This window comes from Anser brachyrhynchus (genome assembly GCF_964034855.1).
Source record: "Anser brachyrhynchus genome assembly, chromosome: 2".
Taxonomy (NCBI): Eukaryota; Metazoa; Chordata; class Aves; order Anseriformes; family Anatidae; genus Anser; species Anser brachyrhynchus.
The window spans coordinates 37,979,468-38,006,371 of record NC_137695.1 but is presented as its reverse complement, the minus strand read 5'-3'; the positions used below and the strand labels follow the sequence as shown (position 1 = coordinate 38,006,371).

The 26,904-nt window shown below is 39.2% G+C and overlaps 1 protein-coding gene across 1 annotated transcript in view; it reads left to right on the top strand.

Moving 5' to 3' along the window:
- The window catches only part of RFTN1 (raftlin, lipid raft linker 1), a 96,344-nt gene that overhangs the window by 55,789 nt on the left and 13,651 nt on the right, over positions 1-26,904 (top strand). The window contains exons 5-7 of the mRNA XM_080579670.1: positions 9,490-9,907; positions 13,860-14,063; positions 22,858-22,973. Of these exons, the coding sequence (XP_080435796.1) occupies positions 9,490-9,907; positions 13,860-14,063; positions 22,858-22,973 (738 nt within the window). The remainder of the gene's footprint in view (positions 1-9,489; positions 9,908-13,859; positions 14,064-22,857; positions 22,974-26,904) is intronic.

The following is a 26,904-nucleotide window of genomic DNA, read 5'->3' as shown; positions in this document are numbered from 1 at the left end:
CTGTAGGAAGAACTCGCATCCTACACTGCTGAAAGGATCTCCTGTATATGAGTCCTGCTGCCAGTTGTATGGAATATAGAATCAATGAGTATTTACTAGAACGTCTCTAAATGTCCTTAAAAAAAAAGCTTTGTCAGGAATAGAATTGGCACGAAGAATTGATATATTTCGAGTGTTAGTTCATGCACTGTAATGCACTTTATTAATGTACTTTATTACTAACAAGCTTAAACTGTAGTTGAACTTGGTCAGTGTATTCTTGGAAGGTGAGATGTTTCTCCAGAAAGCTGAACATTTACCAGAGGTCAGTCTCACTGCAAGTCTGATGCTTTTATCAAACTACCAACACACTACTTTTCCTGCTCTCTTTTTTGTACCTGTTTTGGTGTTATCAAGATGACTGTTATCTTAGTTCATGTGCATCGTTTTCTGGAGAGTCATCTGTGTTGTGGTTCTGATGGGTGAAGAATTCTTGTATTGCTGCTCAAAGAGAGGTTAGTTAGTTCTCCAGCTTCTTTTAGTTGCTAGGTGGAAGCACAGTTGGGGTATTTAGAAGGACTTTTGTTTCTCCCATAAAATAAAACCCTAATGTCAATATGAATTATCTTTTAAAATCTTTTCCATAGATGTTCTCAATCAAGGGAGTGATTGGAGTGATTCAGCCCAGATATGGCTCTCTGCTCATTTCCTGTGTGTTTACTCACATCACAATGAGTATTCATCACATATGGATACAACAGGGCACTTTCACATGTCCATACAGTGTGTGTGAGGATAGTAAATGATTTTGAACTCTCACCTTCTAAGTTTTAAAACTCTCGTCAGCATCCAACTAGCTGAAGGCATGGAAAATGAGAAGTGTCACAGAACAAATTTGTCCATAACAACATATATTTATATTGTATTTATATATCATTTATAGAGAGAGAAGTATTTTTGTGTTTGTAATAATGTGATAAGCAAATGAGAAGACAGAAGTCTACAATTTCCTATGAAAATTTAATGTAAATATTGCTAATCTTTCAATTTTTTGGACTTACCATTGCAAGAAAAATACTGATTTCAGTATTTCTCACATTTTTGTCTCTTTCTGTTTCTCATTTCTGATGCTTCATCTCCTCATCTTTGCATTGTGGTAGGAGCGCAAAGCTTTTACGTTCTGAAGAGCTCTAGACTGCTGGTGGATTTCTTGAATGTGTTGCTGCAGTCCTACAAGGATCTTTTCTATGACGTCTCCAGTTGCTCTGTTAATTCCAGGGCTTGTTACCATGGATATTGTAATCCTGAACATTATTCTTTACTTTAAATATATTTTAGCTAACCTGTTCAGAAATTTCTTGCAAGAGATATGGTCAGAGCAGGTGGCAGTAAAGGATAGAAAGGGGAAAAAAAATTAATCTTTAATATTGCTCACAGGATAGTGAGCAATAGTTCTTCAAATGAGTAAGCAGTTCAAATTTACTTCTGTGTCTAGAAAATGACCCTTCTAGAGTACTGTTTATTACCTAGGATTACTTATCTAGATGTGAGCTCAACCTCTTTTAAATCATTTTCATCCTTCAAACAAACCGAAAAAATCCCACTCCGAAATCTTCACTCTCCACAGTACTTGCAAAAGAACAATTCACCAGTTATTTCTTTAGCACTTTGTAATGAAAACCATCTCTGAGCACTTAGCCGACTGCTTTGTTTTCTGCATTTTTTTCAGAGCAATCAGAGCCCCTATTTTGTTTTTAAGTATTTGGATCTTAGAAATGGATACGGTCATGAAGCAGAAGTTAAAACTCAACATCAGTGGTTCAGCTGTTTGTGATCCGCTGTGATAATATTTATTAAAGTGCATTTTGTTAATATTTTGTAAGTGTATATATAACAAGAAATGGTAAAAAATAGCATATACTGTATTTTAAACAGCCTGGTGTGAAGGGAAACATCTGTTCCTGGTTAAGCTTCTTTCAACTTGCGTTCTTTTGACTAAGCCATGTAAGAGTGGTGTTGATATATATCTCCCATGAACATTGCAAAACTATTTTCAGGACTCTCCCAGGAGCCTGGTTGTGCTTTTATAATCCTTTGCCCCCAGCAGCTTTTAGAGTCGTCCTCTTGACCAAGATAAAAATAGATGTTGTAAAGTATGTAGCTGATGTTTTTAATGATCCCGCTTCTGTCTGGTGGGAAAAACAACCTTTTTTTAATAATAAGCATGATAATATTTTATTCTGTGCTAAAATAAAATATGGTCAAATTGTTGAAATTGTAATTTTGGCTACAAGTAACAGATGGTTTGATGTAACAATGCGGTTATACAGAAACACTCTTTGGTTTATATAGAGATAAAAGAAAGCATTCCCTGCAAATTAAATGTCAAGTCCATAAGTTTGAGACTGAATTCTTCGTATTTAAAGCTATCATGAACCCTTTTTTATTGCTTAGGAAAAGGATGCACTAAACCAGCATATCTGTTTTGAATAGCATGGCTTCAAATTGATTACAATTAAATGAATATGTTTGCTCATGTTCTACAAACACTGAACTGTGTTTGTCCAGCTAAAATGATTGATAGATACAAAGCTCAACCAACCATCTCTATAAATCTTTATTTTCCCCTTGCTTTGTACACCCAATTAGGTTATGAGTGTCTCTCAAAAGATTCAGATGCAAGGCATGGCCTTCATTTCAAAACTATTTGAAAAATATTGGTTCTCTAGATCAAGCTTTTGAGACATATTTTGTACAGACTTTTTTTGGTAGTGTATATCAGGTATTTGGGTGGAATGAGCATGGATGGCTGCTCTGTAGCAGTTTATCCCAGGCCTAAAGCAGTTTTCAGGGAATATATCTCAAATGCTGTGGATAATTTCATGATTTCTTCTCAGAGATAAGGGCAACGCTGGGAGGACTCAGGTATGTTACAATGGCTTTTGGGCGGGTACTATAGTCTCTGAACCTTTGTAGTCTGTGTCCAGTGATGTTCGTCCTTTGCCACCTCTGTAGAAGGAACATGCTAAAGTAAGACGGTAATTTGAGAAGAATCACTGCACACAACGCAACAGAGGATAAGATAGTGTGGTTTCAGGAGCTGTCATCTACTGAGATGGGATACACACTGAAAGGAACGCGTCTGCTTGCACTGCCCTGCACTGTACATAGCCCAGTTGTATTGCTCTCAAGAAGGAATACATCACTAACAGAAGCTGAAGAGGAATTTCGACTTGTTACCCTAGACCCTTTCTTGGCTCTGGTAGCAGGAGACATATAACTTGCTGTAACTTAATCTCTCTTGGCAGTGCTGTCTAAAGAGCATATCTTCTATTTTATTCAACGGAACAGTAGGTTGCAGTAGGTTCTTGCTTAATTATGTTTTTCCCTGTTCTGTTTGTAGCTTTCAGTTCCAACTTGCAGAGTCTACTACCAATGAGCATGTTGCAAAACTGCGAAGCTTGCTTTCTTTTCCCTGTTTGGTGCCTTATTTTTGCTCTGCCACAAACGCAGCGAGAGCTCGGAGTGTCCAATCGATGGTTCTGTTGAAGGAGCTGTGTACTGCGAAGATGTTTTTTGTCTTTGGGTTTTGTTTTTGGACTCTATCTTCTCTTGTATCATGAACTTACTTCCAACAGTCTTATCTAAAGTTCCTAAGTGGTAAAATTACGGTCAAGGTTTTAATTGGAAGTATCAATATAAACAATGCCAACAACGCTGTTTAAAGGAAGACCCAGTGGGCTGGGATTACAGTTGTTCTTTCCAAGGCATCCCTCCAGTGTTTTATCCACGATGACCAATTATAATGTAATTGACATTGAAAATGATTGGTAATTTGAAAGTCTGAATACAGACTGGGATTTGACTTTCTATAAGCTACATTTATATTTACTTACATTTACGAGAGCATGAACTGTCTATGTCAAACTCAGAATTGAATAGGTGAGTGTGAACTGGAAAAGGATAGAAATGTGTGAGAAGTAGATGCTTAAATGACAGAGTATCTCAATCAGAAAGGTTGCATGGTTTGGAAGCCTTCAAATACTGAAACGGAATTTCAGAGTAAAAGGACAGAGAAATGATTAGCAGTTGCTGCTTTGCTATTTGATTAGTAGAATTATCCCTATTTGTAAGCTTAGAGATGCAAAGTGCCGAAGTCATGGAAGTTTTGAGTTGTTTAGAAATAACTAAACCCTTCTTCAGAACATTAGCTAAGCTTAGTTGGTTTTAAAATAAGCAGTAAACTCTTGATGAGTGTTGCTGCCTTCTCAGGAAGGAGCATGCAAGATCCGTAGTAAATGTCAGAGGCAAACTAAAAGCCTGCCTTAATTTTAAACATCTGCTTTCAGAAATGAACAAGCTAGAAGGGGGACGTTCGGTATTTGTGATGAAACGTACTGCTGAATGTTAATGAAGGAGGACACAGTTGGAGAACTGTAGTCTTGAACATCCTTTTCCAATTCCAGCTCCTGGCACGCAGTACGTAGTACTCTCCTCAAACCACAAGATAACGTTCTTTGCCTGAAGATCCCTGGTGCTATCTCTGTTGGCAAAGGAGGTTTGTCTGAATCCTAAAATGAGATAGAAGAATACAGCAATCTTATTTCTGGTGTGCATTAGGAGATCTAATGCCTCTAACATTATTGTTTTAAAAACAACAAGCAAACAGACAGACAAGCATTTCTTTTATTAGCTAAGACAGCTTATGTTTGGTTTAAAAAAATTTAGATAGCTCTGAGCAAAATTGTTTCAAAGTTACTGTTTCAAAGGCCATATGTTTTCCCATCAGCAGGACTAAGTAGCTGTCTTCCTCTTAGTTCACTGCAGAGCTAACTACATGCATCTGGCTGTTGGGAAATCAGTCCATTGCCACTGGAGAATGTTGTCCATTCTCCAAGTGTGCTTTTGCTATGCATGCTCTTTGTAATTTTTTTCTGTTGTTTGTTTTTGTATGAGCAGCAGTCCCATTTAACCTGGCATTTTTTGTTACCTTGTGGTATCATTAAACATACAGCAAACCTGTTCATGAAATGTTCAGTCCAAATGACTGAGTTTTGAAGATAGCTTTCATCTAGATCATCAGGTATAAGTCTTGAGCCCAGTTGGGACTGTTACCAACTGGCGTGTCCTGATGACAGTAATAAAACTACTTTCGCTCTGCATGCATGCTGAGAGCTTCCAGCTTCTGGCATACAAGAGCTAGGAGAAATTCCTAACACTTGTCTTATTAAGTCTACCGTTTGGAAATCCTTATCCAAGAGAGAGATTCTCATTTTTAAGTGGCTTGGCGTTATTTCCCGTGTTTATTGATGCAGGTGGAATGCTATCCTGAGCTTCCTGGAAGTGTCTGGTTTGCTGTGTGCCATCCCATGGGACAGGCGTACAGAACCTGACTGTGAGCAATTACAGAAGCTGACAAATTACGATTCTCTTCAGCATGGGAACAGTATCCTTGAGCTTCTGTATTTATAAGTAATACCATCTTGCTCTCTAGGAATAGGAGATTATTTTGGAGCTGATAATGCAACAAGAAACACAGAGTCGCAGACAATACGTGAAATGTGCAATGAATTTCAAAGTGTCTTTATTCTAAATAAATTCGAGAAGAAAATCTTTATGTAACTGTTCAAAATAGGCTTTCAGCCTGGAGTCTGTGGATTTCTTTAATGGTCGCGATGCCTATAGTTTAAAAACTAGTAGTTTTCAGAAAAGAGGATTTCATCGTTCATTTATACCATTGCAAGGTGTGTTGTTACAGACCTTTGCATTTGACCACCAGCAATTTTCTAACTAGGTAGGAAGCCTGTCAGAGAATCAGAAGGTGGGACATAAATTTGCTGCGTCAACATAACATTCAGTGCCACTTCTTTGTGATTCTGATGGTGCCTTTTTTCCAAAGGCAGCATACAAATAGTGGTCAGGCAGTCACAAAATAATCAATAATGCTTTACAAATGTTAAGAAATGTTAACCCAAGTGCCCCAGCAAAAATTCAGTTAAGGTAGAGACACTGGGGTTTGACACAGTGCTTGTCCCTGTCCCTGCTGCAGTTAGTGGGAGATTTGATATTTATTTCACAGATAGCAAAGGCTAAATCTGTCCTTTTTTCCCCTCTAGGGAAAATGCCAGGTTTCTAATCAAGCAAATTATGGGGTTGGCATTAACTTCTTTAATGGCATTAGCCCTCTGTACACACGAAATTTCACCCCTTCTTTAAAACAGGTTCTATTTTTAAACTGGCATATCTCCAGATTAATACAAACCAGTTATAAACTGATTTAGATGGACCCACTTGTTTTTTTTTAATCCAAATTAAAATAAATGAGTTAAGTTCTGCTTCTGTTGTTAAACAGCATCTTTTGTGATGGAGACCTGTGTTTGTATTTGTGGTTAATATCATCCAAGCTGCACTTTGAGGCACTAAAAATGTTTCTGTTCCTATCTGGGGAAAGAACCAAAGAATTGTGGTTTTATATATATATATTATTTTTTTTTCTTTGTTGGAGTTTCCCTTTAAAAAATTTCCCAACATGTAAAGAGCAACTATGTAGTATGTTTAAAATATAAAAAAAGGTCAGTAAAATCACTGAAATTACTGTGGATCAACTCGTGTAAGCACTTCTATTGTCTTTTTTTTTTTTTTTTTTGATGTGGCACATGGTAGAGATGCATTTCCTCTGCTTTTTCTGCTTTTTCCTCTTATTGTAGCATGGTAAGGACTTTCCCCCATTTGTTCTCTAGGCTGGCACATAAAATCAGTTAATTGTAGTATTTATCTGACCTGGGGTATGCTCTGGGTGAGCCTGTCAAAGCAACAGCATGTTCTTTCCATTCAGTTCACCTTTACCCCTGCTTTCTCCTGCACGTTGCCCTGTTCCTGACTGTCAGGGTACCGAGGTTTGGCTTCTTGTCTTAGTCCGGGTTTGTGTTTTTTGGAATTTGAATATTTCAAATACAGGAAACAAGAAATAGAAATGGATACCGGATGGCATAATTCATTCTGTCTGTAAAGGCAACTAATATTCTGCGCTACTTAAACTCTAAATAGGGTGCCAAAAAATCAAATTATTTTTGTTTGTTGTTTGAAATCAAATTACTTTCGTTCATAGGTTGAAAATGTTAGAGCTTCATACTTTATTTATGATGTGAGCTAGCTTCCTCCTCGTTTTGTGGAAAGTTGGAAAGACAGACTGTTTGCATCTGCTGATACATCACTTTGCTTTTCTGCAGCTTTCATTGCACAGTTGATGTAACGTTTCCGGTTAAATTGGCTTTATTGAAAATAATGAGATGTTTGATCCTCCCTTATGCGATTGGGAAAATTTGAAATGTAGGTTTAAATAAAATATTGTATTCTATATACTGCTAATGAACTTGTTTGGAAAGTGCAGACGTGTTCTCTTTTTGTAGTATTTGTGCTAAACTATTAGGCTAATACAGCTTAGAATATCATTCCATCCTTATTACTGAGAACAAGAGCCTCAGAAGAAAAACATCAGGTTCAGGTATTCCTTAGAACGAACATATTTTCTTTGAGTGTGCCCAGACTGTAAAACATTGCTACAATAGCTGTGAAAGCTGTTCTCATCCAAATCACAGTGTGGGAGAGCCTGGTATGGGCTGACAAGCAGTCTTCCAGGACCAGTAAAAAAAAATACATATGTACTATCCTCACACTCTTAAGAGTTGTATACAAGTTAAATTTCTATAATTAGCTGCCCTGCAACCTGCTAAACAAATGTAGTGATGTGTGTATAGATTAGTGATAACAGATGAGCTGAATTTGTAATTCTTTCAATGACTTTTTAAAAATGTATTTGTAAAATTGCAACAGGGATTCAGAACTTGTGTTGTTCAGGGATTCAGAAAGTGTGTTATGAATGCAACATAAACCTTTCTGAGCAAACCAGTTACATGCTGATGGTCTCTGTACACATCCATTTGATCAAGATACTGCTGGTAGTATTTTTATCTGGAGGTTATCATCCCCATTTAGCAATGAGCTTTAGTTAAGTCAGCATCTCATGTTCGTCAGGCTGAACCCCTGTGAAGACTGTTGTATTTGTTTCCTGGAGAGCTCTGTTTAAGTTCCTGCCATCACAACATTAGGAGTTAATTTAACATGAAAAATATAACAGTGGTTTGAAAGAGGAAGTTCTTGTAGATCAGGTATCATCTGTAGGTTTGTATGTTCAGAACAGGACCACGTTAGCAGGAAGTAGATGATTCATTTAGAAAAAAATAATTCTAGGTAGGGAAGATGCAGAAATGAGCTTCCTCTTAAAATATATGTGTATATATTTAAATATATATATACAAAATTCTTCCCTATTCCGTTCCACCCCTTGTGCTTTCAATGTTAAGATTCATGTAAAATACTGTATTTCACTTGCTCCTGAAAAGAAGCCTGAACTGTTTCACATAAGTTCATACAAAATTGAACCTCAGAGAATAATTAAGACATTTCAACTCTGCAGAATTACATGGTATGCACAGAAAGTGAAACTATTTTTCCATTCTTAAGCCATTTCTTTTTGAAATATTTATGCGTGTTTAGACTTCATATTATACAAAGTGTATGCGTTACATGGAAACCTTTCCTTTTCTGTTGGTGATTTGGATAAATGAACTCATGCCTTTTCACAAGAGTCTGGCTCGCTGTATTTCAGGAGTGTGAGGCTGAGGTCTCTGATGGATGGTGCGTCTGTGGTGCTGAGTCTCTGCAATAGATTTCTTTTTCTGCTACATCTCAAGCCTTCCTTGGCTAATTCCTGCTTTATCTGATTGTCACTACTACTAGCCCAGTGCTCTTTTCTTAGGACCTTTTGTGATTTGATTCTTTAGTGTTCTTTCTTTACCTAAAATGTAAAGGCTTAATAATACAGCCCCTTAGTTTTCATTCTTCTTCTTTGCTCATCTCACAGCTATTCTATGGAGTTCTCTATCTTCCCAAACGTGATGTATTAAAATAACTTTGCTTTTATGTACTCGTTATGTGAAAGTTTGCCATTTGTGTCTGAATCCAAAATAGGAAAAACAACAACTGTTGTTATGATGGTGCATATAACAGAGAGAATTAATAACCTTTTTCTTGCGTGAAAGTCATAATCACATGCCTAATACAGCAGAAGGTGTAACATTAAGTCTGTGACTTCATAAGGTTGATGCTAAAACTTCGTGTGAGTAATGCAACCTCTGATAATTTAGAATAAACTTTTCAAACAATCCTTTATGCCCTGTGAAGAAGTATTTAGGCATTTTCTTCCCTTCATGTGTGTGCGTGTGCATGCATGTGTGCACTTCTGTATTATTGCAGTTTAGACAGTGTAGGGAATTTCTCATCCTACTTCTGTGGAATTTAACTTTTTATGTAAATGTAACAACAATTTCTCGTGGTAGTGGACAAATGTAGCAAAATGACATGCTAGCTCCCTTGAAAGGTGTTATTTTCTGTATTTCTATTTAGCTAAGACAGCTTGACAGTTAAAATCTAATCTTCTTTGACTTGTAGATTCAAGATGCAGCAAGTCAAGGCTTGAAATTTGTTGGAATTATACCTCAGTACCATTCCCAAAAGAACTGTCTTGTCAGCTCCTCTCTGACACCCGCCAGTAACAACTCTGTGCAATCAAGAGATAATAAAAATGTTTCGAATTGCCCTGAGGATCAAGCTTCGCTGGATGGCGAGAAAATAGATGGCATTAATGGATGCGATACTCGAGCACCAAGCGAGGAGAGTGCTGACCAATGTGCCACGTCCAGGGAAGGCTGGAGGGGTGAAGGACAGGCTACTGAGGAGCCCAATTTCAAGTCTGTGAAGGGCAGTGAAGAACAACCTGAGAGCCCGAGTGTAAGAGAAGCGACAGACACGCAGAATGGAGTTGCAGAGAATGAAGCGCCAGCACGATGCTCAAAACCCCTTACCGGCAGTAAGTATGGCACTGACCTCTAATACATAAAAGCCAAGTTTAAAATTGCCTCAATTATGTTCCCAGCTCCTTCGGGGCTGGGAACTTAGCACTGTAAAAGCCAAGAACGGGTGCACCGACTGAACCACTTAGCCCCATTTCAGCATTGTTACGCAGTTCGCAATCACTGAGGGTAAGTCGGATGGCAAATGAAGAACTGATATAACCAGGTGCAACTGTGTTATGTCCTGTTCCTATGCCTCAGTGGAAAGATTTATTTTAGTCCGCTGTTCAGCTGGACTGGTTGATTTCTGGGTTTGTTGTGATAATCTGAGAACTCTGGATATTTGATATCTGGAAATCAGTAGTTATTTCTGTTAATGGTTCATGTTTGCTAATTCATAATAATGGTCCTTGTGATAATGGTGCTCCTAATAATTTACCTTCCGATTTTCATATTTTTGAAGGCTATTTTTCACAGACCAGTTTTCCCTTTCCCTTTCCCTTTCCCTTTCCCTTTCCCTTTCCCTTTCCCTTTCCCTTTCCCTTTCCCTTTCCCTTTCCCTTTCCCTTTCCCTTTCCCTTTCCCTTTCCCTTTCCCTTTCCCTTTCCCTTTCCCTTCCCCTTCCCCTTCCCCTTCCCCTTCCCCTTCCCCTTCCCCTTCCCCTTCCCCTTCCCATTCCCCTTTCCCTTTCCCTTCCCTTCCCCTCCCTTCTCCTTCTTTTCTTGTCCCATCCCTTCCTCTTCTCTCTCTTTCTCCCTTTCTCTCTCCCTTTCTCCTGTTCTTTCTCTCCTTCTCTTCTTTGATTTATATCTCTTCAGATATGCTTTCCAATTTTAGATGTCATTTTATATCATCCTAAAAAAAAAAAAGTCTCAGCTGAGGTCTCAAAGTTCCCTCCTTAAGGTGTTCGTTTCTCAGAGGTTAATTCAGTAGCAGAAATTGTAGTTTAAAATAGGATGTAGATCAGAGTAATTTAGAAAATCAAAAGTCATCAGAAAAAAGATTCTTGCCCCCTCTTCACTTTAAATTTTTCTTTCGTATATTTGTCTACATCCTAGGAGAGATTGTGTACACTTATTTCTATTACTTTTTTGCTTACTTTTCTTACAAGTTATAAATCTACATAAGGAAATTCCATCTACATTCCTTTGAGCTGGTACTGTCCTTGACTTCAATTTATCGCTATTCTTCATGTTTCACATAGATTCGGTCAAACAATCCTGGCCCTTTGGGGATTTTATAGTGTAGGACTGAGAATGAATATGCATTCTTGGACTATTTGGACTTGGACTATTGTCTTGGTTTCCGTTGCATTTTCATGTAATTAGGTTTTTGTCACCAGATTTGGATCATTCTTCAGTAACCTTTCACTGTACTATCCTCAAATTTTTGGGGCGAGGCAGCAGCCAGGTTTGGTCAAAGCACTGCTATTATTTGAATATTTTGTTTTATGCTAGAAACTTACTCATTATAGAGCCCCTTTGAGTTCTATAGTTCTAAATTAGATATCTCCAACTCATATCAGACCAGTTCTTTCTCTTTTTATATATCCTGTCCTTGAGATAGTTAACCTAGCAATTATCTTTTTGATGCTGCTCCCCCCACTGAACTGTGGAAATCGTTTGCTGCAAGTAACCATGTTCTTAATATTTCTGCATAGTGGGAAGCTGACCACCTCAAATCTTCCTAAACTTCTGTCTGAAACACCCTAGCTGATTTTATTACAGCTTCTGATTTGCCAGATAAGGGGTTTTATTTAAAAAAAAAAGTGGTTAGTTTCCTTATTTATCTTTCTTTCTCTGAGTGCTTTTTGGCCTTATTTATTTTTCATGTATTTTTACTGGTGAGTTATGCAAGTACTTTCCAAGAGTAGAAGTCCGAGAAGGCACTTTTATATGACAGAAAATGAAATAGCTCACCTCCAGTAGGATTTTCCCGAATCTATTGCCTATACAACATTGCTGACTTCTTTATTACTCTGGTATGGCTTTTTGTTATTACAGCACTCCCTCTTCCTCCCATGGAAAATGTATTTCAGTCTTTGGCACCAATTCTCCATCCTTCCTTGGGAACATGAAGGTAGAAAGTACCAGGTGTTTTTTTTCCCTGTTACCCTACTTATTCCATAGGAAGTGATCACTGTTGAACTCCTTCTTCCCTACATTAAACTTTGTGTGTGGGGGAGCGATATTTCTTACCATTTGTGGAATCTTAATTTTGTCCTTTAATTTAGGTTTTATACTATTCAACAGTTATTTTTATGCTGCTTCTTTTTTTTTGTGCTGAATATTTTGTAATGCTCATTTACTTTCCCTTTTGTTAAAGGGAAAACAACATTGATAATTATTTTTTGAACAAGACACAAATATGCCAATGCTGTGTCCAAAAGTCCCGTGTTACCTAGAACCAAATTGAAGGTGTGTTTGGCCATGCTTGAGCAGTCAGGCTGTCTGGTGAGAACTTTTGTCAGTTGTAACCGGAACAGTGGGAAGGACTGGTGTAGTAATGGTTGCAAAACCAAGTGAACCACTGAAAGACTCCCACACGTTTTAAACGTGTGTTGTCAACAGCCCAGTGTCAAATCCAAGTTATCATCTCCCTATGGGTTTCCAGTTCCACGATTTACTATTGTTAGTAAAATGTCTTCGTATACACCAAAAGATCTCAATTTCCAACATGAGTTTGTTTTGGGAGTCAGAATCAAACTGAGTGCAGAAGTTTTATGTGTATGCTCTTCTGAGTTAGGATTTTCATCATTTTGTTCTTTCTAAACAATTAGCAAACGGCAAGAAGATCCATGTTAATTATTCCTTTTAATTCTATTTTAATCACGGTCCATGTCTGAGATCTTTAGGTCTCTTCCTCATGTTTGGTTATATGGTGAGCTTCCTGCTTCCAAGTGCTGCCAGCATCTCCTTTCTGATATTATTTTCATTTACACACTTCATGCTCAGAGACATTTCTGTTAGAGAGCAATCTTAACATTTCTCTTGACATTTCTTTCTTTACTGTAATATTTGAGATTAGAATATAATAACTTGGAAAAAAGAGGAGCTTGTTGAATGAATGGATTTCACTTGATGTTTTTGCCCTTTGTATTTATTTAGAGGGATTTTTTTGGCTCTTGAAAGTCAATAGTCAATCTGCACTTAAATTTACTTCCAACCTGAGAGCTGTGAAAGCTCAACTTTGCTGTCAAGTGACTTTTTTGCAATTGTAAGAGGAGATATGGAACAGAGTCTAGAAAATGTTCTCATTTTTGAGACCGTTCACAATTCTACTTTCAAGATTCATTTGCTGTTCTGTCAATGTCTCGCCTTGGCTCAGACCCAGAGTAAATCAACTAACCAGCTAACATTGTCTCTCTATTTATGATTCATTGTGTTTTCTTTAGATGAGCCTACTGCTTGCTGGTTCCGTGCCATAGCATTATCAAAAACAAGTTATTTGATACTTCATTTTAATGGCCACGATCTGTGTAATGCAGTTTCTCCTAAATCTGCAAGAAGATTTCACATTTGAACCATCCTTAGTGTTACACGACTTTTAACAGTGCATTTAGTAGGCAAAAAGAAGTACTCTGGGCGTTAATTTTTAGTGATATTGAGACTTCTATGGTACTTAATGCAGTTTGTGGAGCTTCTTTGGTTTTGTATCTTGGTTTATACTGGTAATTGTAGCAGGGGGACTGTCCATTAGTACACAAGTATTGTTACCTGTAAATGTTTATTACCAACAGTGAATCCGTTGTTAGTAACAAATATTGTAACAGCAGTCAAAGTGCTGTGTTGGGTTTGGGGTTCCTCCTGTGTTGGACACTGCAGAAATGTAATAAGGAGAAAACAATGTCCAAAAGTATTTGCAGTTGCACCGTATAGTCAGGCAAGGGCAGACAGTGGGTTCTGCATTGTTTTAGCTGAAATACCATAATGTGGTTGTTGCATTACTCCAACTTTTACTTTTTGGTAGAGACAGAGATCTTCGCGCTCTTCAACAAGCCTAAAACCCCCCAAAGATGCAGCCAGTATTATACGGTGACCATCCCTATGAGGATCTCCAGGAACGGGCAGACTGTCAACAGCCTAGAAGCAAATTGGCTGGAGCACATGACAGATCACTTCAGGAAAGGAGGCTCCTTGGTAAACGCCATCTTCAGCCTTGGAATGGTAAATGGTATGGAAATCACAGAAAGCATTATGTTGCGATTATTTTCCTTTCTCCTCTAATAGAGGTCATTATCTTTGAAGAGAAGACATTTGGGAGGTGCTTTTAATATAGGCTTGGGGCATATTTGTTTTAAATCATCCTATTTCAGTGAAGTGGAATGAAAGCACAGGAAATATTTTGGCATTTGAATAAGGAAAGCTGAGATCATGTATTTTATAAACATAATAGAGATTCTGTAACTGCAGAAATACACAGACTTAATCAACAGTACCAAGTAAAATGAATTAAATTACTAAGATTGTAAAGCAGATGACATAAATGGAAGAGCGTCTTTCTTCTTAGCTCTCTGGCCACATGCTGCGCCTGGGTCTGATGCTAGGGCGGTATAAGGACCCTCTAGTTTTATCTGGCCAGTATCTAGCCTGTTACTCCCATTTCTTGTACAGGATATTTTCACATTTATGGCACAATATTTTTATAAAAATTGTCTGTGCTTCTTGTTTTGTCCTAGTGATACGAGTTTCATGTGTGTGATGGGTCAGTGATGGTATTATTAAGATGAAAAGACTATAAAACAGATTTTTGCTGTGAAAATGTAGCAGTGAATTCAACTTAATACTGTATGCAGCCAATCTGTGCTACATTCCTGGCCACAGTGGTGTCTCTGCAGACAAGCCTGTTGCACAAAGAAAGATTTTGGTGCATAATAGGGATCTTGGAGACATAACCAGGGGACCATGAGAACAAACCAAGGGAAGTACTTGAACATTGAAATGTTGAACTTATAGCCAAATTAGTTTTAGTGGAAAATTACGTCACTAGTATACTGCACAGTTAAAATGCTTATGGCTGAATCCTTGTAAATGCTATGAATCTTTCACCTAATTTCAGTTTGTTTTGCATTCTTCAAAAGGGATGTGGTAACCCATAGATTGGGCCCTGCTACTAAGTAACATGGGTTTGTGCCACAAAATTATAGGAAAACTGCTTCGAGAGCATCTTCTTCCCATTTTGCTGCCAGTTAGAATTCCAGGGCCCGTGATAAAACACAGTAATATTAGTTGGTTCTGGTAAAAGTCAATTGGGAAATTAATAAGCAATCCTATTTTTTGTTTTGTTTTGTTTTGCAGCAAGTAGCAAAAAAAAAAAAGGTCTAAAGTTCAGTTGATGGAATGCTTTCATACAGCTTCCTGGAAAGCCTAATTGTTAGTTAACTTATTTAAAGCCACGGTCATTTATTTTATGTGTATAAATTGCAACTCATCGAGGCAAAACTAATTGGCTGTATCAGGCTCAGTGTTTTCTTTAATAAAATCTGCTTATCAATGTACTCTAAAATGCTTTAAACACAGCATTTTTCTGTTATTTAAAGTTCTAAAGTTCATTTATATAACAGCTCTGAGGGAAGTTCATGTACTTGGACACCCCAGTGAGGAGTGCTGGATAACTGCCTACAGACATAGATAAAGTAAGCTTGAACGATGACATGAAAGTTTCTATGCAAACAGGACAATGAATTATATGAAAGTAGACAGATTCATGATTAATTTAGATTAGAGACTGAAGATGAGCAATTAGTAAACATTTTTTCTTTAGCATCTTGCAGTTTCAAGAACAGTTTCAGTAGTCAGAAAGCTCAGAGTTAAGGCTTTTAAAAGGGTATCAGTTAAAACTGTTAGTTAAAGTGCTGTGACTATGCCCGTGCTATTAGAAGGGTATTTGCTAAGAACATCTGTAAGTCAAACATCAGTTGCAGTTAAGTGTTTATGACTTCAATCCTAACATTTTCCTATGCTTCAGAGCAGTAAAACAGATTTTCCAGTCTTACACCAACCAGGGTAGGAAGGGGGGAAGAAAGAGGAGGCTGAAGACTTCTTGTCTTTACTTTTTTCTAGTCCTTTAAGGCAGCTTATCCATCTCCTCACAGCTGATCTCTGTATTCACTGATTAATCCCTTTCCAAATCAAGGTAATATTAGCATACTTTATCTAATTGGTTATATACATTTCTTTGTTCTGGGAACTGGTTTTCTCTTTGCCTTAAAGTATGAATTCATTATTTTGCTTATTAGACTTAAAAGCAGGGTTATTATCTTCTTCCCCCTTGTCCTTGGAATGCCCAATGTAGTAAAGATTTCCAGATTATCAGCAGACATAATTTGTTTCTTTCTTCTGCCAACAGTTTAATAACTTGTATTTAAAAGAATTGTAAAGTTCACTGATAGCAACTGTTTATTTTTGCTTGTCATGCCATATAATAATAAACAGAGATACAACACACTTGCAAATTACAAAATGTAAACCATGGAGTGTTACACCATATATTAAATGTTTTCAGATTTTGCTAGTAAGTTAGAAACAGCAGCATTAATTATTTAAATTTGGAGTTGTTACTTACTGTTACTTCATCCAACTCATGTCGTTGCTAATGCTGCTTGTAATCCCAGGTGTAACTGATGCTGTCAAATGATCTGAAGTGATTGTAGGACTTCACCCATTCCCTCTTCTAGTGAGAAGTAAAGACCGTAGCAGCCAGGTACAAATGAATACCACTGAAAATGGAAAAGATGTAACAGGAAGGATCTTTTTCTTTCCTTTAACAGCAAGTTTTCAGTCGGCAGTGTAAGAGTAGGTGAGGATGAGAAGGGAGGAAGAATCAAAGCTAAGGTTATACTTTCATGCATTAACAGGGTAATTACAATCTTCTTCATTTTTAGTTGTTTTGAACTACAGTTCTTTAAATACTGGGCATTCTTGTATTTGTTTTACCATTGTCTGTGAATTTTGTGGCTTTCAAGCTTAGAAAAAGCCAGCCAACCGGCCATAAAAAGTTGACAGGACTTAAAGACAGAGCAAGTAAATTAAACAAAATATGAGTCAGTTGGAAGAGGAAAGTAGTCAGGTTTTTAGAGGAGCAAGTTGATTGTCTGTGTTACATTTGCACTGTTGCTGACAGAGATGAACCAGTGATGCATTTGGCCAATTATTTTCACCTTATCCACTGAAGTGGCTGGAATTTTTATCATCCATATGGAATTATTTTTCTGCGCATAGTGAAGGTGAAAAGGTTCAAGGGAAGGGAGGAATATAAATTTGAAGCAAAGGCCAACATTCAGATCACATTGCACATAGAATCATAGAACCAGATAGCTAGTTTTCATCTCTGAGAGCACCAGCAGCCTAAAGGTTAGTTTCCTAGATGAGGGAGATTTGTAGTTCAAAGACAACACAGTGAAAATTGTTGCACACTAGAAAAGCTGTCATAGCAAAGAAAGATTTTTTTTTGCCATATACTTCTTGTAAATCAGAAGCCAGAACATCAGAATAGCTTTTTGTCAACAGAGCTACATCAAATATTTATACAACCAGTGAAAATAGCTTTTTGTGCACAGCGGGATACCTTAATGAAAATGCAGTGGCAATAGAACATTTTCAGAGGAAGGACAATGATTGTAACCTTTGTGTTCTGAGCCCTTTCTTTAAGAAAGAGTGAAGTTATGTCAGTTCAAGAGGAGAGACTGGGAAATGATACCATAAACAGCAAAGTTATAATAGCTTCTTTTATTGGCATTACTTATTGCCCTATTGCAAATGAACTAATATTTGGTATTATTAATGACCTTTTTAATGCAGGCTAAGTTCCAGGAGATAAATATTGTTAAACAAGGCATTACCAAAAAAGAATACAACTGCACCAGAATCAATAAATACTTTGTGTGAGAAACAGTGGAAACTGGAAAGACCAACTCACCATCTAAAGCTTTGGATGGCTGATCTTTGTAGGTTGATTAGGTAAGATTCAGCCAAATAAATGTTGGAACCTGCCATGCAGGTGTCTGCATGAGTTGGAATTCAAAAGTGTCATTACAATTTGTGTAAAATTGGCCTAGACCAAACAGTCTGTGTTGTGATTCACCTTATCCCACGTCAGACATATAGAAGAGATGGGTGGGTACATTGGGGTACGTGATGTAGTGAGAAGATCTAGAAAAGGCTGAGATATGTAGCGCCTCCTTTGCTAGGCCTCAGAGCTTGGAGGCAAGGTTCAAGGAGGTGCAGGACTAGCAGCAGTGGATGAAGATCGAGACAAAGGTTGCTTGAGTTCTGAGACCAGATGGTCTGCATCCAAGGGCGCTGGGAGAGCTGGATGATGTTGTTACGAGGCCGCTTTTAGTCGTCTCTGAAAGGTCCTGGAGATCAGGGTAGGTCCCCAACACGTGAGAAAGGCAAAGGTTGCACCTGTCTTCAAAAAAGACCAAAAAGACCATCCAGCCTCACTTCTTTTCACTGAAAAAATCACTGAGTGTCCTTGAAGTACATTTCTGGACACATGAAGGAGAGGAAAGTCATTGTGAACAGTCAGCATGGATTTAGCAAGGGTAAATCATACTTCACCAAAGCAATTGCCTTCTGTGATAAAATGACTGGATTTGTAGATGAAAGGAAAGCAGTGGATGTAATTTTGGGTGACTTCAGGAAGGAAGTTTTACAGTGGCTCCCACAATATTTTCGTACCAAGTTAGGACCCAGCAGCCTGTATGGGAAGCCAACTAGACAGTTAAAAAAAACTGGTTGCATGGCTGGGCTCAGAGGGTAGTAATTATAGGTCACGCTTTGCCTGGAGTAACAAGTGGAGTACCACAGAGCTCTGTCCTGGCATCTTCTGTGTCTTACAGTGCTAGCAGTGCTGCAGAGGAGGCGAGGGTGTGTGCTTCTGCCAGGTCTGCAGATGATCCCATGCTCAGGGTGCGGTTGATGTGCGTCAGGGTTGGGCTGCTGTTCAGAGGGACCTGGGCAGGCTGGAAGAACAGGCCAGCAGGAGCTGTTTGAAATTCAATGAGGACAAATGTCCTGCCTCTGGGGAGGGAGAAGTCCTTGCACACACGAAGGCTGGAGACTGCCTGGCGAGGTAGCAGCTCTGTTGAAAGGGCCCTGGGCAATGTTAGTAGGTGGCAAGCTGAGCATGAACCAGCGGCGTGCCATGGCCGTAGAGAAGGCACCAGCATACCAGGCTGTATTGACAAGAGTACAGCAAGTAGTAAAATCCTCCTCTACTTGGCACCCAGTAAGGCTGCGTGTAGACCACATAATGTGCCCGGTTTTGGGCACTTCCCCAAAGAAACAAGGAAGATATTCACAAACTGGAGCTGGTTTGGCAGCAGGCCACCATGACAGTCAGTGGCTGGAGCACTTGTCCTGTGAGGGAAGACTGAAGGAGCTGGCTTTGTTCAGCCTGAAAAAGGGTCAGCTTTGTCGGTCCTAACAGTGACTGCTAGTGTCTGAGGAGATTATCAAGAAAATGGATACAGGCCCTTGGCTGAGGTGCATGGTTGGAGGATGAGAAAGAACATGGGTAAATTGAAACAAGACATGTCCTAGTTGGATATAAGGAAAAACTTTTTCATCATAAAAACAGTCAAACTTTGGAAGAGGCTGCCTGGGAAGTTGTACAGTCTCCACCCTTGAAGATTTTCAAGATACAATTGGGTAAAGCCCTGAGCAGCCTAGTCCGCTCCTGCTTTGAGCAGGAGATTGAACTGGAGGCATCCTGAGGTCCCCATCCACCTCAATTATTCTGTGATTCTGTGAAACTAAGTACTGAATGAAGTAATGGTTATTTCTCTGCATCAATTGTAAAAGAGAGCCTTGATGACTAATTCAACTGTTGACACCTATGCCATAAATACGTAATGTCAGGTGATGCAAATCTCACCTGTAGAACATGATTGTGGCCTAAGTTGCTGCAGACTTTACAGCATCTGTGGGATAAAGGTGTCGCAGGTAGGCTCAATGCATCTAACTCCTTGCCCTTCAACATCTCTGTGTAAGAGTTTCCCTGAAGTTCCTGCTAATCCTGACACTATAACATGGGTTCTGTGTGCCTCTTCTCCAAATGACAGCCCTTGTATCTCTCGTTCTGATTTCTCTTTTCCCTGTTATTCTTAGCATCCCAAATGCTTCATATGGGATGAAATTCATGGTCCAATTACTCTTTACCTCCCCTTTTTAGCTGGAAAGGTAGTAGCTGACCTGTAAAAGGGAAGGTGTAGTGCCAAGGTGTGAGAATTGGCAGACACGTATTTATGGCCTGAAAGTTTAAGCGTTGTGGAATGACAGGTAGAGGGAAGACTTGGTTATAGTTAAGGTGGGAAATTCTAATGAGTGTCATCGAGCAGTTTCTCTTACAGAGTCCTTCACCAGCATCACTCTTTTGAACAGACACCAGTATGCAGCAGCTGTCGCTCCCTCATCAATTTTCCCCTTCCGGTTTTCTCATTCCTATCTGGTTCTTTCCCAGCCAAAAAATTAATGGATCTTAGGATTGATGGGATGTAGCCTTCGACCGTAATCACTGTACACCCAACAAGGAAGTGCAGTCAACTTTGTCTGCTCCCTGTAGGGTCTCACAAGCTCAGCTATTAGTTTCTAAAATGTTGCATATGTGCCGTAACGTTCACATATGTGGGAGCTGTGAACTGTGCAAGTGGAATGCACAGCGGAGCGAAGCATGAAGGATGATTTATGAGAGAGTGTAAACACACGCATGCTGATTGTGTTTTGATCGCTTACTAATTCGCTAAGCAAATGCGTGGGCAGAGCTCAAGCTGCAGTTGTGCCAACAGTGTGACATAGAATTTCATTAACAGGACTCACTATACAGAGGCGAGAGCACTGCTAGTGTACCAAGCTTCCCTTACAAGACTCGGATGTCTGTGTGTAGTGGTGATGAATGGGATTCTGCTTTCAGCCCTAGGTGCTGTCCTGTGAACCCTGCTTTAGAAAAGTAAAAGGTTATTTGTGTGCTGTGCATCCTAAAATAGATTTGGGTGTGGGCTGGGGTGTTGGAATGTGATGTATTGCACAGAAGTTGGGTTGGTTCCCGCTTTGAAATGTAGGACCTAACAAAATGCCATTTCTGTATAAAATATGGTAATGGAGTCTTGTGCCCATTTGGATGTGACAAGCTTGTTCTCCCTATGTTTTCCAACCTGTAACCCAGCTTCTTTAGTGATCTTGTTATTTCACAGCAAAAATGAATGTTCACCTCACTGAGATGAGAAATCTATCTAGATGACAGGAGGTACTGCTTTGTAGTCCAGTTTATCCACCTTTGAGCACAGTGTAATAATGGCTTTAATCACTGTAGTGATGAGGAGTCTTTCTCCCTCATTAGTCTAAATGGAGTTACCGGAAATCTTGTCTGGGGAGGTTGTCAGCATGAAGGTATACAGTGTATTTTTCTAGTTCTTTGAGTCTCCTAACAGAATCCCAAAGAGAGTGGGAATTATTAAATGGTTTACAACTTTCCTCCTCCTCAACAGAAATAGTTAATTAATCTGGTTTTATGTTATCTATGAGTATTTGCATCTGCTCATTTATAACTGAATGACTTGATTGAAACCAGCAAAAATAGTAGTGGACCATGCTTATCGAAGCAAGGGGGTGTGCAAATGCCTTACACCTGCAACAACGGTCTTGCCACATGTATTTCTAGACACGAGCCTTCAAGTGCAGTCGTCTAGTTTTTCATGGGCTTTGCATTTCTAGGTAATAAACTGAGTATAGGTTATATAAGGTGTTGACTAAGACTGTGTTGACAAGGGTAAGAAGCCTTTTAATCCTCTTCACTCCTCCTTTGTGAAAACTGGTTGTGAGTTTGATATGTGATGCCACCCTGCTAGCATTTCTTGACCAACATCCACCAGGGAAAGTAGGAGGACCTGTTGAAACAGCTAAGCAGACTTACCTACAAGTCAGTTGGAGGATCTGTCAGTTTGACATGCGTGCTGCAAGGAACACTGTTTTCCTAAAAATGCAAAGAAACTATTGTGTAAAATACAACACTCAGGCCAGGGATGAACAAGGCCTTTATAATCAGTTGTACAGGGTAAATGTGTTATTTAAACCAGAAAGGCAGGCTGAGGAACATGCTTATGACAATGTGACAGGAGTTCTCTGTGTTGATAAAGAGTACAATACTGTTTATGTACTATTTTTTAGAAATGACTATTATTTCATCATTTATCTTACTTTAGCAAGGAAAGGTAAGTCAGTTTTTTCAATTAGTTGGAGTCTATTGTGTCATGAAGCTGATAAAAAATGAGGGCTTGCCCATGGGAGTGACTGCTGATAATCAAGTATACAGCTAAGTTCAAGGAGAAAGTGGTGCTGAAGTAACTTGAATAGTATGTGTACTCTGAAAAAAAGCTGAACATGCTGGGAATACAAATGAGAGTAGAGAGCCACTAAGCCAGATGGTCAAAATGCCTTTATAAATTGATGAAATAGTTATGAATGTATCTTTTCTTTCACAGCATTCAGATATGCCAGATCATCCTTTGTCCGCGTAGATCATTGTAACTGCGGTGCCTGATCCATATATAGGGTTCTGACTTGGGAGAATGAGTGCATAATGTTGTTAATATCAGCGTACCTACAAAAGCCCTTGAGAAGTTGATATAACATAATATATGGTCTTCAGCCTGTAAATGTTTGTATAACTTCATTTAGGTGAACAGTACTGCTGAACCGAGGGCTGAATTCATCGTGCCTGCTCAAAATGCAAGAGCTGTGTTTTTTGATGACAGACTCTGGAATAACAGAGTGGACAGTGATGGCTGCTCTTAAAAACTGCTAGAGATATTAGTTTCATTCATTTAATATAGCTGGGCTTTCAGATGGAAGTCCATGCACTTCTCCTATTAACATGCCTGAAACAACATGCTGTTAATAAATTCAAATGCCTCATTACACATGGGTTGTCTTCCATAGAGCTTACTCATAACCCTACGTTTTCACAGATTCCTTTCATGGAACAACGGATGGAGTATTTCTCTTTGAAGATGTTGCTGTGGAAGACAGTAAAACCATGCAGGGCTACGATGCTATTGTTGTAGAACAGTGGACTGTACTGAAGGTATGTGTGCAGTTTTTCTTAGATTTTTTTTGTTTTGTTTTTTGTAAATCAAATTGCTGGATGGAGGCAGACTTACGTACTTACCTGTCCTTCAGCAGTAGCACACAGGTGACTGGGGTAAAGGGATCAGCATTAGTAATGTAAGTTAACCACACTCTGGTTTTGTACAATGCTCTTTTGATTTTCATAAAATCATTAAGGTTGGAAAAGACCTCCAAGATGACCTAGTTCAACTCTCCCCCTCCCACCAATATTATGCAATAAGTTGTGTCCCTAAGCACCACGTCCAACCTTTCCATAAACACCCCCAGGGACGGTGACTCCACCACCTCCCTGGGCAACCCACTCCAGTGCCTGACTTCTCTTTCTGAGAAGAAATGTCTCCTCATTTCCAACCTGAACCTCCCCTGGCACAACTTGAGGCCATTCCCTCTTGTCATAAATTTTTTTGATATTTGATACTATTTTGATCCTTTCCATACTTAATTGGGTGAGTGGGAAGAGAGGGCAATGCGGGTGGTGGTGAGCAATGGATCTCAGGGCTGTCTGTCCCAAAAATACAGGTGTTTGCTAGATTAACTGTAGAGTATCTCCATTGGTTGCAAGGGGAATATGACCATGCGGGTCAGTGTAGTATTGCAGTTAAAAAGGCTGTGGCCCTTTACATAGACTTATATGGAGTAGGAGTGCAAAAATAATCACATTTGCTTCTGTCTGGCCTCCTTCATATGCTGAAAAAAACGTATGTTCTGGGTACATCCCTGTAAACAAACTGTGCGTGTCATAGATTGACTTTTTATTGATCTAAATGCACACTCAGATCAGTAAAACCACCGTTTAGATCAGTCAGTACAGATCTTCCACAGCAAGTTTGGTACACAGGTAGGTATTTAAAAAACTGGTCTTAAAATACTTTGCTGAAAGAAGCAAAAAGATCACAGGGGTAAAGAAGAAATTGTTGGCTAACTTTCAGATTTTTTTTTTTTTGATTTATTGTTAAATTACTCTGGTCTGCCAGAAATATATTTTAGGTATCTATAAAGGCAATGCTTGATCTTCCAGCTTAGAACATATCGTAAATGGTGTGAAATCCTAAGGGAGACTTAAGCAAGGCACATACATGCCAAAAGTATGGATTACTAAAAGTAAGGAAAATTGGGACAGATGCTAGACTAAATGTGTGAAATTCCAAGAGGCTAGGGTTAAGAGTTTGGTTATTAGATGATGACTTTGTAGTGTAGCGAGAAATGGCCATATAATAATGGCTAGAAACTTTTTGAAGAACAGTGTAACGTGGCTTTTCTTGTGCTAATACGCATCTGAAAAAATGAGAGCCCTCAAATGGCACTAGTGAAGGGCCACTTGCAAACAAGCAAAAAGGAGGTAATTTATGTCATTCTTTATGCAGCAGAAGGTAGATCTGTGGATCGCATTTCTGGAGAATGCTGTGGCTTCTAAAATTTAGATGGGTTTGGGTAGAGAAAGTCATCTCTTCCACAGTTCCTGTCTTCTCCATCTCTATCTATGCATCTGTACAAGCATTTTAGTTCAAATGAGGTGTGCATTTCTGAAGGGAACCCCCCCGGTCCTCCCCACTCACCTCACCTCACCTCACCAACTGGTTTCAGTAGAAACTAAACCACGTGCTGTGCTGAGGAAATATGTTAAATATTTGGGGCAGGTATCCTACGTGCTTGCCGTGATATTACTCTCCCGTAGGTGTCCCGTAGAGCCACATTGGAGACAGCTTTCTGAGTTAAATAGATTCTTGCTCTGAATCAGTTTGGCTTTTCTCAGACAACCAGCGAGAGGCTCTGTGAGACTCAGAAGGATATTGCAATGTAGTTACACATGATGCTCCCGACGTACCTCGTAGTTTGCTCTCGGTGGACATAAGAAAGTTTGCCTCAAGCTACATGACAAGGACAGCATCTGATAAAGGGAACCTTGTGATGGCAGTGACTGAAAGCTAGGATACAGCCGAGGAGTGTCTTCTGGCAGGGCCCCTTGAAGCATGAGAGCCCTGGAAGGTAGAGCATCATTTGCCCTAATTGTAGGAGCAATGCCTTTCTCCTGGTTAACTGTCCCGGGGTGGAGGCACAGCTGGTCAACAGATTAAGGAACCAAGCAACGAAACCCATCTGGTGTGTCAAGAGATGCTGTAATGCTGCATACCGTGTCTGTGTGAGGGCTAACGTGGAGGACCTCTTGTTCCAGACACAAGATTTGGTAGGTCTGTGTGCAGTTTCAGAAACTGGCAGCATGTACACAACTTGCTGGTGTGATCAGATTGTTCTCTGCTGTAATTTGAAATCTGGATGCTGGCTGTTTCCTGGCAATTTTGCTCTCCTGAGGTCAGGTGCCCCTCTTTTGGGGACATTATGAGTGCATTACACGCTGATCTGAAAATGGAGGAGAAAAAGCCTGCTGAAGGAGGCCGAGGCGTTGAGGAACTCTTGGCAAGGTTCTCCCCAGATAGAGACAGAGCAGAGCTGACCACCTCTGTTTTCTTCCCCTGCGATTTAAGTAACTTCTTGGATATTTCATGCCTCGTGCTTTCTGAGAGATAGCAGGCACAGATAAGTAAAGTTATCAAATGAGTGAAATAAATACTGGGAGCCGGAAGAATCTGTAGGCACTTGCCCAGTGTTCAAACCAGAAGACCAAGTTGCCTCTCTGTTAAATCCTGTTGGAATTCACCCTTATTGCTGTAAGCATGGAATAATGAAGGGGCAGAGGGAGGGACTGTAAAATGGGAGGAAGGAGACAGTTCGGTAATGACAGAATATGTCCTAATCCAGTAAATGCTTTATTTCTATTACGGGTAGTTCAAAATATTATCAGAGAGAGTATTGGAGCAGTGGAATGCCTCATTATTGTGGAATTTCTTATTTTTTGATACAGGTTTAGCTGTGATTTAGATTAACCTTTTCCGTTTGTTATTTTTGTATATACCAAGGCAGCAGTAGAGGCACTGACGGACAGCATGACATGAATGTGTGTAATGGATTCTGGTTTTAAATTTGCATCAGATCTGATTGTCTGGATGAGCTGTGAACTTGTTCAGATGTGGTCTGAACTGTGCAAGTTTATTGTGCTGTATCCCAGTTAAGAAGAAACAAATGAATAGAATCCCAGCCACAACAAAAGAAAGCTGTTTAAGACAGGAAGACATATAGCATGTACTGATGCCCTCAGTAATAATATATATATATATGGAGAGAACCTTTCTCACTGAAAAGATAAAGTTTTGCTGTTTAATCATAAAGGCAAAAGAGAGGGGCTGGCACACCTCTTAGCAGGGAAAGTGCTGCCTTTTTAATTGCTAAGGCTAATAGAAAAAACAAGCTGAACAGTGTGATGCACTGGGTCTGTGTGTAAAATGTCAGTTTGCAGAGGATGTAAAGCTTGCAGCTGTCACAGTATGTGGTCCCGCCAAGCAGCAGACAGGATGTAATAGCTCTGAGTAATTTAACTCTTTCTTCTCAAGCTAAGTAGAGCTGTGACATCCTCTGTGAATGACCAGAGGACTTCTAATGACAAAATGCTGCTCTCATCCCTGTCATTTTAACTGTAAAAATGTCAGGGCATGTTATTTCCACTGCCGTCTCTGAGATCTAGCCCTAAAACTTGTATGATGGTTTTAATTCTGCTTGCGTAGGCAAATGTGTGTAGACAGCTCTGATTAATCAAAGCCTGCATGATTTCCCTCTCCCCAACTCTAATCTGTCACCTTCTCTCCCCCATTAGCCATGACAAAATAGCTAGTACTGTCTTTAAAGTAGTGCTATAATATTTATTTTTGATTTCTTCATTGTTCTTCTTCTGAAGTCTTGTTCATTCTGAAAATATTGTCCTTAATTTACAGATATTTTCTCATTGAAGATCTTCAGCTTGCGATTCATCACTTTTTTATTTTCTGCTGTACCAT